The following is a 16,273-nucleotide window of genomic DNA, read 5'->3' on the forward strand; positions in this document are numbered from 1 at the left end:
AAGAACTGAAAGCATATGTCTACACAAAACTTGTACACAGCACAGATGTTCATAATAGTATTATTCATAAAAGCCAAAAAAGTGTAAAAAACATCAAATGTCCATCAACCCAAATATCCTGATGAATGGATGAACAAAATGTGCCAAATCCATATAATAAAATATTATTCATCCATAAAAAGGAATGAAGTACTGATATATGCTACAACATGGATGAAACTTGAAGACATATTAAATCAATAAGTCAGTCACAAAAGGACAAATACTGTAGGATTCTACTTATATGGGGTATCTAGAGTGGTCAGATTCAGAGAGACAGAAAGTAGTTGCCTGGGGCTGGAGGGAAGAGAGAATGGAGAGTTATTGTTTAATGGCTATGGAGTTTAAGTTTAGAAAGATGGAAACATTCTGGAGGGAGATGGATGGTGATGATGGTTGCACAACAATGTGAATATACCTAATGCTACTGAGCCATATGCCCCTAAAAGAAATTAAAATGTTAAAATCTGTGTTGTGTATATTTTAACAAATAAATAAATTGGAGTAAACAAAACCACCAGCAGGAATCAACAACAACAACAACAAAAGAGCCATATTATTCCAAAAGGCAGAAAAGTATGAGCTAAGGAAAGGAAGAGAAACTTCTGATGTAACAGGTCACGCTACTCTATGTCTAACCCTTTAAAGCAATATAGAGAGAAGGAAGGTAAATCAACAAAATCCTGGGGACTCCCAGTAATATCCTCCTAAGGAGACAGAGGTTAACAGTGGATGAGATGGTTTCCAAAGGAAAAGTAAAGGAAAAACCCAGCCCTCTTAAGTGAAGTCAGGTTCACCACCTTCCAAGGTCCTTTACTGAGTTGAGAGAATGAATGAATCAAGTGCTAACCTAGATGAGGTGAAGCAAACAGTCTCAAGAATAATTTACCCACATTGCATCAGAGCAAAGTGAAGATCTACCAGTGCTGCACACTTTAGTGATGAACCAGAGAAAAAGAGAAGGAGGAGGAAGAGAAGGAGGAGAAGATGTGAGGGAGGAAAGGGGTAAAGAAGAAGGTAGAATAGGGGAGGGAAGGGGAGAGGAAACGGCAGAATAGGAAGGCACTGATAGCATACAAGAGATATAAAGAACCCAGTCGGACAAAGCATATCCCAAGATAAGGTAAAATTTCCTCTGTATTTTGCATCAAAAGACTTTAATGAATTAATAGATTCAACAAGACAAGATCTCAAAGCCTCAATAACTGAATGACAACATGAAAAGGCAGATCATAGAGATAGAGAAATAAATTGAGAGCCATGTCCCCTTTATCATTCTAGGCTCCAAGACAGGTTAACAAAATTTAACTGTGTTGGAAGGGGGGAGGCATCTGTCAATAAGGTCAATCAATATGAATTTTTCCTTTCAACTGTGCAAACTGAGAGGAGCTATGTAGGCTTGATCAATGACATCAATGACGAAATTTGACATCAATGACAAAATTACCAAACCAAGTAAATGGAGAGCCATTTATCATTTACCCACCTCCACCTCTTACAAGCTGTGTGACTTTATTTTTTTTTATTTTTATAAATTTATTTATTTATTTATTTATTTATGGCTGCATTGGGTCTTCATTGCTGCATATGGGCTTTCTCTAGTTGCGGTGAGCGGGGGCTACTCTTCGTTGCAGTGCACGGGCTTCTCACTGCGGTGGTTTCCCGTTGTGGAGCATGGGCTCTAGGCACATGGGCTTCAGTAGTTGTGGCTCGTGGGCTCTAGAGCGCAGGCTCAGTAGTTGTGGTACACAGGCTTCGTTGCTTCGTGGCATGTGGGATCTTCCCGGACCAGGGCTCGAACCCATGTCCCCTGCATTGGCAAGCAGATTCTTAACCACTGCACCACCAGGGAAGCCCAAGCTGTGTGAGTTTAATCATATCAATTTAAACTGTAAAAGTAATTTAACATTACCTATTTCAACTTGGTTGTTGTGAATATTAAATGAGATGATATTTGTAACATGCTGAGTACAACTATAGTAGCTCAGTGAGTGGGAGCTATTATTATTTGTCTTTGGGGAGGGTAAAAAAAATCACTGAAATTGTAAATGAGAATAAAGCATGATGTTTCAGAGTCCCCCTGCTTTAGGGTTGTTCATAGGATCCTATTTTTGTAGATCCTAAAAATCCATCATCACCACCACCACCACCACCACCACCACCACCAGAGGATTTTGGGAAGATGGGATGTACTAGGAATCTCTCTCCCCATTTGGACAACAATTGCACTGGAAGAATCTATCTGATGTAATAGTTTGGGAACTCTGGAGTCTATTGAAGGCTTGCAACTTCCAGAGGAAGACTCGAGTAGTAAATCGTGGTTAATTTCAGCCCTTAGCACAGTAGAAGCTACCCATCCTCCACCTCTAGCCTCAGGGCAGGCAGTTATGCATGTGTTCCTGGGGCTGTTGCACACAGCTTGCAGGAGCCAGTGTGGGCAAAAAGGACCTTGTCCTCCAAATATTGGGGATCTGTGCTCTGTTTGTTGATTGCAGCTTCTTATCACAGAGGTGCAGACAAAAAGGAGGGTGGCCAATCTTGTTGCACCTCTTTCATTGTTGCAAGTCCACTCCCCACTGGCTGAAATGACTTCCAGGGAATTTAAAGGTCTGGGCCCTTCCCCCTTATCTACCCCATCATTTGTCTCTTTTTTTCCCTTTTGGGAACCAGACATTAAAGACTAGGACATCTGAGGTATTATCAAAAAGACAAGAGGCAACAAGTGTTGGTGAAGATGTGGAGAAAAGAGAACACTGTTGGTGGGAATGTAAATTGGTGCAGCCACTGTGGAAAACAGTGTGAAGACTCCACAAAAATCAAAAATAAAACTACCATATGATTCAGTGATTCAACTTTTGGGTATATATCCACAGGAAATGAAATCACTATCTCAAAGAGATATCTGCATCCCCATTTTCAATGCAGCATTATTCAGAATAATCAAGACAGGAAAACAACCTAAGTGTTCACCAACAGATGAATGGATAAAGAAAATGTGGTATATATACACAATAGAATATTATTTGGCCATTAAAAAGAAGGAAATCCTGCCATTTGCAACAATGGATGAAACAGAAGGCATTATGCTAAGTGAAATAAGTCAAAGAAAGACAAATGCTGTATGACCTCACTTATATGTAGAATCTATTAAAAAGTCAAACTAATAGAAATTGAGAGCAGAATGGTGGTTGCCAGGAGTGTGGTGGCAGGGGAGTGGGGAAGGGGTAATTGGTGAAGGTGGTTGAAGGGGACAAATTTCCAATTATAAGACGAATAATTCTGAGGATGCAACATACAGTACAGTGACATAGGTAACAATACTATACATATATTTGAAAGTTGCTAGGAGGGTAAGTCTAAAAAGTTCTCATCACACAAAAAAATTATAACTATGTAAGATGACCGATGTGTTAACTAATGTTATTGTGATAATCGTTTTGCAATATATACATATATTAAATCCTTACACTGTACATCTTAAACTTACACAATATTATGTCAATTATATCTCAGTAAAGCTCGGGAGAAAGATTAGGACATTCAAAAGCAACTGCATACACAAGGAAAATTTAGAAACTGACCACATACACTTGGGGAAAGGTACAGGCTCAGGAAAGACCTAAGAAGATCTTGAGCTTACATTGCAGGCTAATCCTTGGCACAGAGACAGCCCACAACAATAAAAAAACAAAAACAGTAACAACGAAAAAGCAAACCCTGGGGAAGGGGGAGAATCTGACTTCCAGATCTACTATATTATTAGATTCAAATGTCCAGTATTCAACAAAAAAATCACAAGGCATACAAAAAAAAACAGAAAATATAGCCCATTCAAAGGAAAAAATTAAATCAACAGAAATGTTCCATCTTAAAGATATTCAAAAAACTAAAGGAAGATGTGGAAAAAGTCAAGAAAATAATACATGAACAAAATGGAAATATCAATAAAGAGACAGAAAAACTAAAAGAACCAAAAAGAAATTCTACAGCTGAAAAAGCACAATAACTGAAATTAAAAATTTGCTAGAGGGGGGCTTCCCTGGTGGTGCAGTGGTTGAGAGTCCACTTGCCAATGCAAGGGACACGGGTTCCTGCCCTGGTCCGGGAAGATCCCACATGCCACGGAGTGGCTAGGCCTGTGAACCGTGGCCACTGAGCCTGCGCATCCAGAGCCTGTGCTCTGCAACGGGAGAGGCCACAACAGTGAGAGGCCCGCGTACCGCAAAAAAAAAAAAATTTTTCTAGAGGGATTGAAAGGTAGAAGAATCAGTTAATTTGAAAATAGGACAATGAAAATTAGCAAGTCTGAGGAACAGAAAGAAAAATCATTGAAGCAAAGTGAATAACGGTTTGTAAGTGTACTTCTGTTTTCTATATGATTTAAGAGACTAATACATTTAAAGAAAAAAATGGTTAATGTAAAAGCTAGTATTACTTACTGTTAACTTGGGTTTGTAACTCCAAATCTCCTTTTCTACATAATTTAGGAGACTTATGCATTTAAAAGAATTACTAATTTATGTTTGGAGGCACACAATGGATAAGGATATAATTTTGTGACATCAACAGCTGAAACAACAGTAGTTGGAGACTTCAATACCCCACTCACAATTATGGACAGAACACCGGACAGAAGATAGGTAAGGACATCAAGTACTTAAACAGTGCAGTAAACCAACTGGATCTAATAGACATACACAGAACATTCCACCCAACAACAGTACATACACTTCTTAAGGGCATATAGAACAATTTCCAGGACAGACCATATGTTATACCACAAATTAAGTTTCAACAGACTTAAAAAGATAAATATCACACAAAGTATCTCCTCTGATCACAAGGAGATGAAGTTAAAAATTAATAACAAAGAAAACTGGAAATTCACAAAATTGTGGAAACTAAACAACACTCATTTAAACTAGCAACCTACCAAAGAAGAAATCACAAGGGAAATTGTAAAATACCTACAGACAAATGAAAATGAAAATACAATATACCAAAACTTATGGGATGAAGTGAAAGTAGTGCTAAGGGGGAGATTTATTACTCTAAATATTTACATTAAAAATAAGGAAGAGAGGGCTTCCCCGGTGGCGCAGTGGTTGAGAGTCTGCCTGCAGATGCAGGGGACGCGGGTTCGTGCCCCGGTCCGGGAAGATCCCACATGCCGTGGAGCGGCAGAGCCTGCACGTCCGGAGCCTGTGCTCGGCAACGGGAGAGGGCACAACAGTGAGAGCCCCACGTATCCCAAAAAAAATAAGGAAGAGAGCTTCCCTGGTGGCGCAGTGGTTGAGAGTCCGCCTGCCAATGCAGGGGACATGGGTTCATGCCCCGGTACGGGAGGATCCCATATGCCATGGAGCGGCTGGGCCCGTGAGCCATGGCCGCTGAGCCTGCGCGTCCGGAGCCTGTGCTCCGCAACAGGAGAGGCCGCAACAGTGAGAGGCCCACGTACCACAAAAAAAAAGGAAGAAATGAGCGAAGGGAGCCAAAAAGTACGAACTTCCAACTATAAAATAAATAAGTCATGGAGATGTACAGGAATACCTAGAGATACTGCAAGTTTGTTTCTAGGCCAACACAATAAAGCAAATATTGCAATAAAGCAAGTCACATGAATTTTTTGGTTTCCCAGTGTATATAAAAGTTACGTTTACACTAGACTGTAGTCTATTAAGGGTGTAATAGTATTATGCCTTTAAAACAATGTATATACCTTAATTTAAAAATACTTTATCACTGAAAAATGCTAACCATCATCTGAAAATGGATGGTTGCTACAAACCTTCAGTTTGTTAAAAAAAAAAAAGCAGTATCTGCAAAGTGCAATAAAGCTAAGCACAATAAAATTACATATACCTGTAATGTACAGCATGGTTACTGTAGTTAATAATACTGTATTACATATGTGAAAGTTGCTCAGAGAGTAGATCTTAAAGTTCTCATGACAAGAAAAAAAAATCTGTAACTATGTATGGTGATGGATGTTAACTAGACTTATTGTGGTAATCATTTTGCAATGTCTACAAATATAAAATCATTATGTTGTATACCTAAAACTAATATAACGTTATATGTCAATTATACCTCAATTAAAATTGTTAAAACAAAAACCAAGAAATTTCTCAAATCAACAATTTAACTTTAAAACTTAAGGAACTAGAAAAAGAAGAACAAAGTAAACCAAAAGCTAGCAAGGAAAAAGGAAATAATAAAGATTAGAGCAGAGATAAATGGAATAGAGAGTCAAAAAACAAGAAAGAAAATCAATAAAATCAAAAGTTGATTCTTTGAAAAGATCAATAAACCTTTACCTAGATGAACTGAGAAAAAAAGAAAGACGACTCAAATTACTAAAATCAGAAGTGAAAGTGAGAACATTACTGCTACTTCTACAGAAGTATAAAGGATTATAAGAGAGTATTATAAACAACTGTACACCAGCAAATTGGATAAGCTAAATAAAATGGAAAAATTCCTAGAAAAAAAACCCTACAAGACTAAGTAAATCGTGAAGAAATAGAAAATCTGAATAGACCTAAAACTAGTAAGGAGATTGAATTAGTAATAAAAAATCTCTCAACAAAGAAAAGCCCTGGACCTGATGGCTTCACTGGTGAATTCAACAAAACATTTAAAGAAGAGCTAATACTGATCCTTCTCAAACTTTTCCAAAAAATTGAAAAGAAGGGAACATTTCCCAACTCACTCCATGAAGCCAGTGTTATCCTGATACCAAAGCCAGACAAAAACACTATCAAAACAGAAAAAAGAAAACTGTAGACCAATATCCCTGATGAGTAATGATGCAAAAATCCTCAACAAAATACTAGCACACAGAATTCAGCAGCCCATTAAAAGGATTATTCACCATGACTAAGTAGGGTTTATTCCTGTAATGCAAGGAACATTGAATGCAAACAACATATGAAAACTGATGAATGTAGTATACCATATTAACAGAATGAAAGAAAAAACCCACAACATCATCTTAACTGATACAAAAGAGCATCTGACAAAATTCAACATACTTTCATGATAAAACACTTAACAGACTAGAAATAGAAAAAAACTATGGGGGGTGGTGAGTGGGATGAATTGGGAGGTTGGGATTGAGATATATACACTATTGATACTATGTATAAAATAGATAACTAATGAGAACCTACTGTATAGCACAGGGAACTCTACTCAGTGCTCTATGGTGACCTAAGTGAGAAGGAAATCCAAAAAAGAGGGGATATATGTATATGTATAGCTGATTCACCTTGCTGTACAGTGTAAACTAATACAATATTGTAAAGCAACTATACTCCAATAAAAATTATAAAAAAAAGAAGAAAACTAACTAAACATAATGAAAACCATATATGAGAAACCCACAGTGAACATTATACTCAAGGGTGAAAGACTTAAAGCTTTTCCTCTAAGATCAGGAACAAGGCAAGGAAGCCCACTCTCACCACTTCTATTCAATATAGTACTGGAAGTTCTAGCCAGAGCCGTTAGGCAAGAGAAAGAAGTTAAAAGCATCAGAATTGAAAAGGAAGTAGTAAAATCATCTCTGTTCACAGATGATGTGATCTTATATGTAGAAATCCCTAAAGCTTCTACCAAAAAAAAAAAAAAGAAAGAAACCTATTAGAACTAATAATGGAATTTAGCAAAATAGCAGGGTATAAAATCATCACTCAAAAATCAGTTGCATTTCTGTACACTAACATGAATAATTAGAAGACAAAATTAGGAAAACAATTCCATTTACAATAGCATCAAAAAACTACTTAAGAAATAACCAAATTAGTTAAGGGTAACCCACAGAATGGGAGAAAATATTTGCAAATCATATATCTGACAAGGGATTAATATGCAGAATAAATAGAAAACTCTTAAAACTCAACAATAAAAACAAGCAATCTGATTAACAAACAGGTAAAGGACTTGAAAAGACATTTCTCCAAAGAAGATTAAAACATGGCCAATAAGGACATAAAAAGATGCTCAACATCACTAATAATTAGGGAAATGCGATCAAAACTATAATGAAAAACCACTTCACATCCATTAGGATGATTACTATCAAAAGACCAGAAAATAACAAGGGTTGGCAATGATGTGGAGAAACTGGAACTCTTTTGTACTGGGGATCAGAATGTAAAATGGTACAGTGCTGTGTAAACAGTATTGCAGTTCCTCAAAAAATTAAATATAGAATTATCATATGATCCAGCGATCCCACTTCTGAGTATATACCCAAAAGAAATAAAAGCAGGTCTCAAAGATATATCTGTATAGCCATGTTCATAGCAACACTATTCACAAGAGCTAAAACATGGAAGCAACCCAATTGTCCACTGATGTATGAATGGACAAGCAAAATGTCATATATACCATACAACTGAATATTATTCAGCCTTAATGATGAAGAAAACTCTGACATATGCTATTACATGGATGACCCTTGAGGACATTATGCTAAGTGAAGTAATCTAGTCACAAAAGGACAAACACTGTATGATTCCACTTATATGAGGTACCAAAGTAGTCAAAATCAGAGACAGAAAGTAGAATGGTAGCTGTGAGAGGCTGTGGGGAAGAGGGAAGTGGGGATTTATTTTTTAAAGGGTATAGAGTTTCAAGATGAAAAGAGTTATGGAGATGGATGTTGGAGATACTTGCAGAATATGTGCATGTATTTAATACCACTGAACTATACACTTAAAAATGGTTAAGATGGTAAATTTTGTTATGTTTATTACAGTAAAATTTTTTTTAAATCCATCACCCCTAATAGGTCTGTGACCTTAGGATTAGTTCATTAATATGGCAGATTTTAAAATAAATCTTCTAATCCCTGGCTCACAGGTAGTGCTTATACCAATAAAAGTGAATTCCTCACCTGCCTTTGTCAAGTAAACCTTTCCACTTCGGGAAACAAAAGTAATATCTGAAGTATAAAAACTGTGATAAGTATTCTTTATGATATCATCATGAAAGTCAGCTATTAATTCAAAGGTGTTGCCGCCATCAATTGAAAGCCATACCTAAGGGAATAAAAAGATAATACCTCACTAAAGAGCTGCCATGTAACAGTCATCAGTTACCTAATCGTCCTACATAAGAAAAGTCATGTACCATGACCATACTCCCACATCCATCCCACACACACAGACGTACAGACAGACTCCTTACCTACTTGGTCAACCATCTATTTCCTTCCTAGAGTTTGTGCAAAAGTGTACATGGCAGTCTTCAGTTTTAAACAGTATGCATTGTGAATGAACCAAAGAACAAAGTTATTCCATCATCTCCCAACTGGTCCTCCTTGTTCATAAAAGGATGAAGTGTTGGATGTATTTGGATATGGAGGAGAGTGCTTATCCATATTAAAATGAGACTTCTGTGCTGAATTCCTTTATTAGTTCTAATCAGGTTTTTTTGTTTTTGTTTCGTTTGTTTCGTAGAATCTTCAGAGTTTTCTACATACAAGATCATATCATCTGTGCATAGAGATAATTTTACTTCTTCCTTTTATATGCAGATACTTTTAAATTTCTTTTTCTTGTCTAATAGCTCTGGTTAGAACTTCCAGTACTATATTGAATACAAGTGTTGAGAGTGGGCTTCCTTGCCTTGTTCCTGATCTTAGAGGAAAAGCTTTAAGTCTTTCACCATTGAGCATAATGCTCACTGTGGGTTTCTCATATATGGTTTTCATTACGTTCAGGTAGTTTTCTTCTATTTCTAGTCTGTTAAGTATTTTTATCTTGAAAGTATGTTGAATTTTGTCAAATGCTCTTTTGTATCAATTGAGATGATGCTGTGATTTTTTTTTCTTTCATTCTGTTAATGTGGTGTATTACATTGATCAGTTTCATATGTTGAACCATCTCTGTGTTCTAGGAACAAATCCCACACGGTATGTATAATCCTTTTAATGTGCCGCTGAGTTCAGTTTCCTAGTATTTTGTTGAGAATTTTTGCATCAGTGTTTTCTAGGGATTTGGTCTCTAGTTTTCCTTTCTTGTAGTATCCTTGTCTGGCTTTGGTATCAGGATAATGGTGGCATCATAGAATGACCTTGGAAGTGTTCCTTCCTCTTCATTTTTTTTGGTATGAGTTTGAGGAGGATTAGTGTTAATTCTTCTTTAAATATAACATTTGGAACAACTCACCAATGAAGCCATCCCATCTTGGGCTTTTCTTTGTTGGGAGGTTTGATTACTGATTCAATCTCCTAACTAGTTATTGGTCTGTTCAGATTTCCTATGTCTTCACAATTTAAGAATTAGTAGGTTGTATGTTTCTAGGAATTTAACCATTTCTTCTAGGTTATCCAGTTTGTTTGCATACAACTGTTCATAATATTCTCATATCCTCCTTATTTCTGTGACATCAACTGTAATGTCCCCTCTTTCAATTTTAGTTGTCTTCTTTTTCTTAGTTAATCTAGCTAAGGCTTGTCAATAAAGCAGCTCTTAATTTCATTGCTTTTTTTCCTATTGTTTTTCTATTCTCAATTACATTTATCTCTTCTCTAGTTTTTATTATTTCCTTCCATCTGCTAGCTTTGGTTTGGTGGGTCTTCTTTTACTAGTTCCTTAAGTCGTAAAATTAGGTTGTTAATTTGAGATTTTTCTTTTTAATATGTGTTTATAGCTATAAACTTCCCTGTTAGTACTGCTATTGCTGCATCCCATAAGTTTTTATTCACAGATTATTTATTATTTTTTTACTGAAGTATAGTTGATTTACAATATCATGTTAGTTTCAGATGTACAGCACAGCGATTCAGTTATATATATATATATATATATATATATATATTCTTCAGATTCTCTTTCCTTATAGGTTATTAAAAAACACTGGGTATAGTTCCATGTGCTAGACAGTAAGTCCTTGTTTATCTGTTTTATATATAGTAGTGTATATGTGTTAATCCCAACCTCTTAATTTATCCCTCTCCCCACCCCCTTTTCCCCTTTGGTAACCATAATTTGTTTTCTATGTCTGTGAGTCTCTTTCTGTTTTTGAAATAAGTTCACTTGTATCTTTTTTTTTTCTTTTCAGATTCCACATGTAAGCGATATTATATGATAGTTATCTTTCTCTGTCTGATTTGCTTCACCTAGTATGATAATCTCTAGGTCCATCCATGTTACTGCAAATGGCATTATTTCATTATTTTTTATGGCTGAGTAGTATTTTATTGTGTATATATACACCACATCTTCTTTATTCATTCATTTATCTGTTGATGGAAATTTAGCTTGCTTCCACATCTTAGCTATTGTAAATAGTGCTGCAATATGTCTTGTTTTCATTTTAACTTTCTCAAGGTATTTTATGATTTCCCTTATGACTACCTCTTTGACTCACTGGTTGTTTAAGAATGTGTTAATTTCCACATACTTGTGGATTTTCCAGTTTTCCTTCTATTGACTTCTAGTTTCATTCCACTGTGATTGGAAAATATACTTTGTATAATTTCAATCTTTTTAAGTGTGTTGAGACTTGCTTTGTGGCCTCACATATGATCTTTCCTAGAGAATGTTCTGTGTGTATTTGAGAAGAATTTATTCTGCAGCTGCTGGGTGCAGTATTCTGATTACATCGGTTAGGTGCAATTGCTCTACAGTGTTGTTCATGTCTTCTGTTTCCTTATTTATCTTCTGTCTGGTTGTTCTATCCATTATTGAAAGTGGAGTATGACGTCTCTTACGATTATGTTGCTATCTATTTCTCCCTTCATTCTTTCAAAGTTTGCTTCATATTTATATTCAAAGTTTGCTCTGATGTTTCATGCATAAATATTTATAATGGTTATATCCTCTTGGTGAACTGACCTTTTATTCTTATATAATGTCTTTGTCTCTTGCAATGATTTCTGACTTAAAGTCTATTTTGTATGATTACAAAACAGTATAGCCATCCCTGCTCTTTTGGATGCCATTTGCATGAAATATTTTTTCAACCTTTTCGTTTTCAGCCTATGTCCTCAGATCTAAAGTGAGTCTCTTGTAGACAGAATATAATTGCATCCTGTGTTTTTTTTAAAATCAGTTCAGCTAATTTATGTCTTTTGATTGGGATATTTAGTCTATTTAAATGTAAAATAATTACTGACAGGGAAGGATTTACTATTACCATTTTGTTTATTGTTTCGTATGTCTTGTAGCTTTTTGTCCCTCCTTTCCTCTCTTACTATCTTCCTTTGTGTTTTGGGGGTTTTTTTTTGTAGTGACATGCTTTGGTTTCCTTCTTGGGTTCTTGTGTATATATTCCACATATATATTTTTCTTTGTAGTTACCACTGCAATTACATAAAATATTACATTCTATTTTTTTGTTTTGTTTTTGTTTTTGTTTGTGGTACGCGGGCCTCTCACTGTTGTGGCCTCTCCCGTTGCAGAGCACAGGCTCTGGACGCGCAGGCTCAGCGGCCATGGCTCACGGGCCCAGCTGCTTCATGGCATGTGGGATCTTCCCGGACCGGGGCACGAACCTGTGTCCCCTGCATTGGCAGGCAGACTCTCAACCACTGTGCCACCAGGGAAGCCCACATTCTATTTTTAATCTGATAACAACTTAACTTCAACTGCATACAAAATCACCTCCTATACAGCTCCACCCCCACACTTTACGTTATTGATGTCATAAATTACATGCTTTTATATTATATACTTGTTAACATATTTATAGTTTTTAAAATATTTTTCTCATGTAAATCCTATACAAGAATTAAAAGTGAACTTACGCACCAAAATAACATTAATACAAGTTACTGTATTTGTCCATGTTTTTATATTACTGCAAAACTTTTTATTTTCATGTGACTTCATGTTGCTATCTAGCATCCTTTAGTTTTGTCTTGAAGGACTCTTTTCAGCATTTTTTTTTGCAGAGCAAGTATAGTTGTAATGAACTCCTTCAGCTTTAGTTTACCTGGGAAAAATTTTAATTTCCCCTTCATTTTGGAATGACAGTTTACCAAATACAGTATTCTTTTTTTTTTTTTTTTTTGCAGTACGTGGGCCTCTCACTGTTGTGGCCTCTCCCGTTGTGGAGCACAGGTTCTGGACACGCAGGCTCAGTGGCCATGGCTCACGGGCCCAGCCGCTCCACGGCATGTGGGATCCTCCCAGACTGGGGCACAAACCTGTGTCCCCTGCATCAGCAGGCGGACTCTCAACCACTGCGCCACCAGGGAAACCCTACAGTATTCTTGATTGACAGTTTTTTGTGTTTATTTTCCCTTTCAGCACTTTGAATATATCACCCCACTCCCTCCTGGCTTGCACTGCTTCTGCTGAGAAATCCACTGATAATTTTATGAAAGTTCCCTTGTATGTGACAAAGTCACTTTTCTCTTGCTGCTTACAAGACTCTGTCTCTGACTTTTGACAGTTTGATTATAATGTGTTTCAGTGTTGGTCTCTTTGGACTTATTCTGATTGGAATTTCTTTAATGTGTATGTCCATTTTCCCCCTCAAATTTGAGAAGTGTTTGACCATTATTTCTTTAAATAAGCTCTGTGTCCCTTTCTCTCTCTCTCTTCACCTTCTGGGACTCCCATAATTGCATATGTAGGCCCATTTGATAGTATCTGTAAATTCCTGAGGTTCTCTTCTCACTTTTCTTCATTCTTTTTTCTTTTTGCTCCTCTGGCTTGATGATTTCAAATAACCTCTCTTCAATGTGCTGATTCTTTCTTCTGCTTGATCTAGTCTGCTGTTAAACTTGTCTAGTGAGTTTTTCAGTTCAGTTATTGTATTTTTCAGTTCCGGAATTTCTGTTTGACCTTTTAAAATGATTTCTATCTCTTTGTGATATTCTCACTTTGTCCATGCATTATTTTCCTGATTTCACTTAGTTATCTGTGTTCTTGTCTGACTCATTGAGCACCTTTATGACAGTGGTTTTCAATTCTTTGTCAGGCATCTCATAGATCTGCGTTTCTTTAAGGTCATTTTCTGGAGTTTTATTTTGTTCCTTTGATTGGATCATGTATGCCTGTTTCTTTGTACGCCTTCTGATGTTGCTGTTGTTGTTTTGAGACTTGGGCATCAGATAAAGCAACCACATTTCCAGTTTTTATGGACGGGCTTTAGGCAGACCTTTACCAATCTGCCCAGTTAGAGATTCTAGGACCTCTGAAATCCTTTCTGAGGATGTGTCTTCTCTGGCTTGTTCTGTGCTTTTAGTTGTCTCAAATTCCCTAAACTGCTTATCCCTGCTTCTTCTCAGAAGCCCATAAGCTCTTGCCGCCGCTGGCATCTGCCTGCAGAACTGCAATTTTAACGTGCTGTAGTGATCATATCTGTTTTCAGCAGTTTCCAAACAAGGCTGCCAGTTCCGTCAGTGCTTTGAGTCAAGTGAGACAGATTCCAGTCTGTCAGGCAGCCCCTGGTCTGGCCAGAATATTGGATGCACTGTTAGCTCTTTTGTTTCTGTCCTGAGGGAGACTCCTCGGTGTGGGAAGTTTCCTTCAAGTTGTGCTGCACTAAGTCAAATAGGAGGAGAGGCATGGATGTATGTGCAAAATGCTGCAAGTTTTTCTATCCCTTTTGCTGGAATCCCTTCTTGGTTTTAGCTTGGTTTGGGTGCTGTAGCTTCTCAACAGGCCTGTAGAGTTCTTGCAAAGGTATGCTGGTTTGTATACTGCTATCTTTGTGGTTCTGGGGGAAAGTGATGGTCTGAAACTTCCTAGCCTGCCATCTTGTCAATATTACTCCCCCTTTTCAGCAGTTTCCAAACAATGCTGCATGTTGCATCAGTGTTCTGAGTTAGGCAAGACAGAAACCAGTCCCTTGAGCAGCCCCCAGACAAGCCAGAATGTTGGACACAAGGCCCACTCTTCTGTCTCTATTCCAAGGGAGGATCCCTGGTGTGGGAGGTTTCTTCCTGGTTGTGCCATGCCAGATTGAATGGGGGCAGGACAGATGGGCAAACACTGCAGATTTTCCCACCCCTTTGTTAGAATCCTTTTTTGGTTTTATGTTGGTCTGGGTGCTGTAGCTTCTCAACTGGTCTCTAAAGTTCTTGTAAAGGTACTCTGATCTGTATATTGTTGCTAACTCAGTGTCTCTGTGGAAGAGCAATGGCCTGAAGCTTCTTAGTCTGCCATCTTGCTGATCCAGAATTCTTCTTTTTAATGAAGGTGAAGTTCTCTTTTTCTTTTATGGTTTTTTTTTTTTTTTTTGCAGTACACGGTCCTCTCACTGCTGTGGCCTCTCCCGTTGCGGAGCACAGGCTCCGGACATGCAGGCTCAGCGGCCATGGCTCACGGGCCCAGCCGCTCCGCGGCATGTGGGATCTTCCTGGACCGGGGCGCGAACCCATGTCCCCTGCATCGGCAGGCGGACTCTCAACCACTGTGCCACCAGGGAAGCCCTGTGGTTATTGTTTTTTTAGTCTTGTTTTAAAATGCTTTCCCACACTGAGTTCAGAAAGATATTCATTTTTTTCCCTCTAAAAGTTTTGATATTTAAATTAGTAATCTGTCAGGACTTGAGCTTGATGTATGTTACAATGTGGGGATATATTTCAACAGTTTCCATATGTATAACCAAACTTCCCATCCCATTTTGAGCAGTCTCTTATTTCCCCCTGTGATGTCACTTTGGCCTCTATCAATATTCTAGATTTGCATGGGTCTACTTGTGGGCTATTTTATCCCATTGGTCAATTTGTGTATTCCTGGCCCAAAACTGCATTTCCAAAATTATTACAACTTTTAAAATAGTGTTAATATCTGGTAATACAAGTCCCTCCTTCTTATTCTTCTTCAGAAGTGTCTTGGTTACTCTTGGTCTTTTGTTTTTCCATGTATAATTATTTTTTTTCTTTTTGCTTTACTTAAAAAAATTTTAATTGAGGTATAATTGACATATACCATATATATTTTAGACTCAACTTAAACTCCACAACAAATCTTGGGATTTTGATTAGAGTTGTATTAGATCTACAGATTAATTTAAGGAAGAATTGGTATTATAAGTCAAGTTTTCTTGTCCACAAGCATGTTTATGTTCATTTCTTTATAAAGTTTTAAATGTCCTTCAGTGAAGTTTATAATTTTCTACATATAGGTCTTAGAAATCTTTTCTTAGATTAATTCTTAGATACTTAGAGTTTTTGTTTGTGGATTTCTGTTTTGTTTTGCTTTGTTTCTGCTATTGTAAATAGTGTCTTAAAAATTGTGTTTTCAAATTTATTGTTGATCGTGTG

At 37.1% G+C, this 16,273-nt stretch overlaps 1 protein-coding gene across 1 annotated transcript in view; it reads right to left on the reverse strand.

The window, feature by feature from the left end:
- Positions 1-16,273, reverse strand: part of CATSPERB (cation channel sperm associated auxiliary subunit beta) — a 128,332-nt gene that overhangs the window by 54,659 nt on the left and 57,400 nt on the right. Inside the window, exon 15 of the mRNA XM_029236149.1 lies at positions 8,942-9,086. Coding sequence (XP_029091982.1) covers positions 8,942-9,086 — 145 coding nt within the window. The remainder of the gene's footprint in view (positions 1-8,941; positions 9,087-16,273) is intronic.

This window comes from Monodon monoceros, unplaced genomic scaffold (assembly GCF_005190385.1).
Source record: "Monodon monoceros isolate NGI ecotype Baffin Bay Population unplaced genomic scaffold, NGI_Narwhal_1 Super_Scaffold_21, whole genome shotgun sequence".
NCBI classification, from domain to species: Eukaryota; Metazoa; Chordata; class Mammalia; order Artiodactyla; family Monodontidae; genus Monodon; species Monodon monoceros.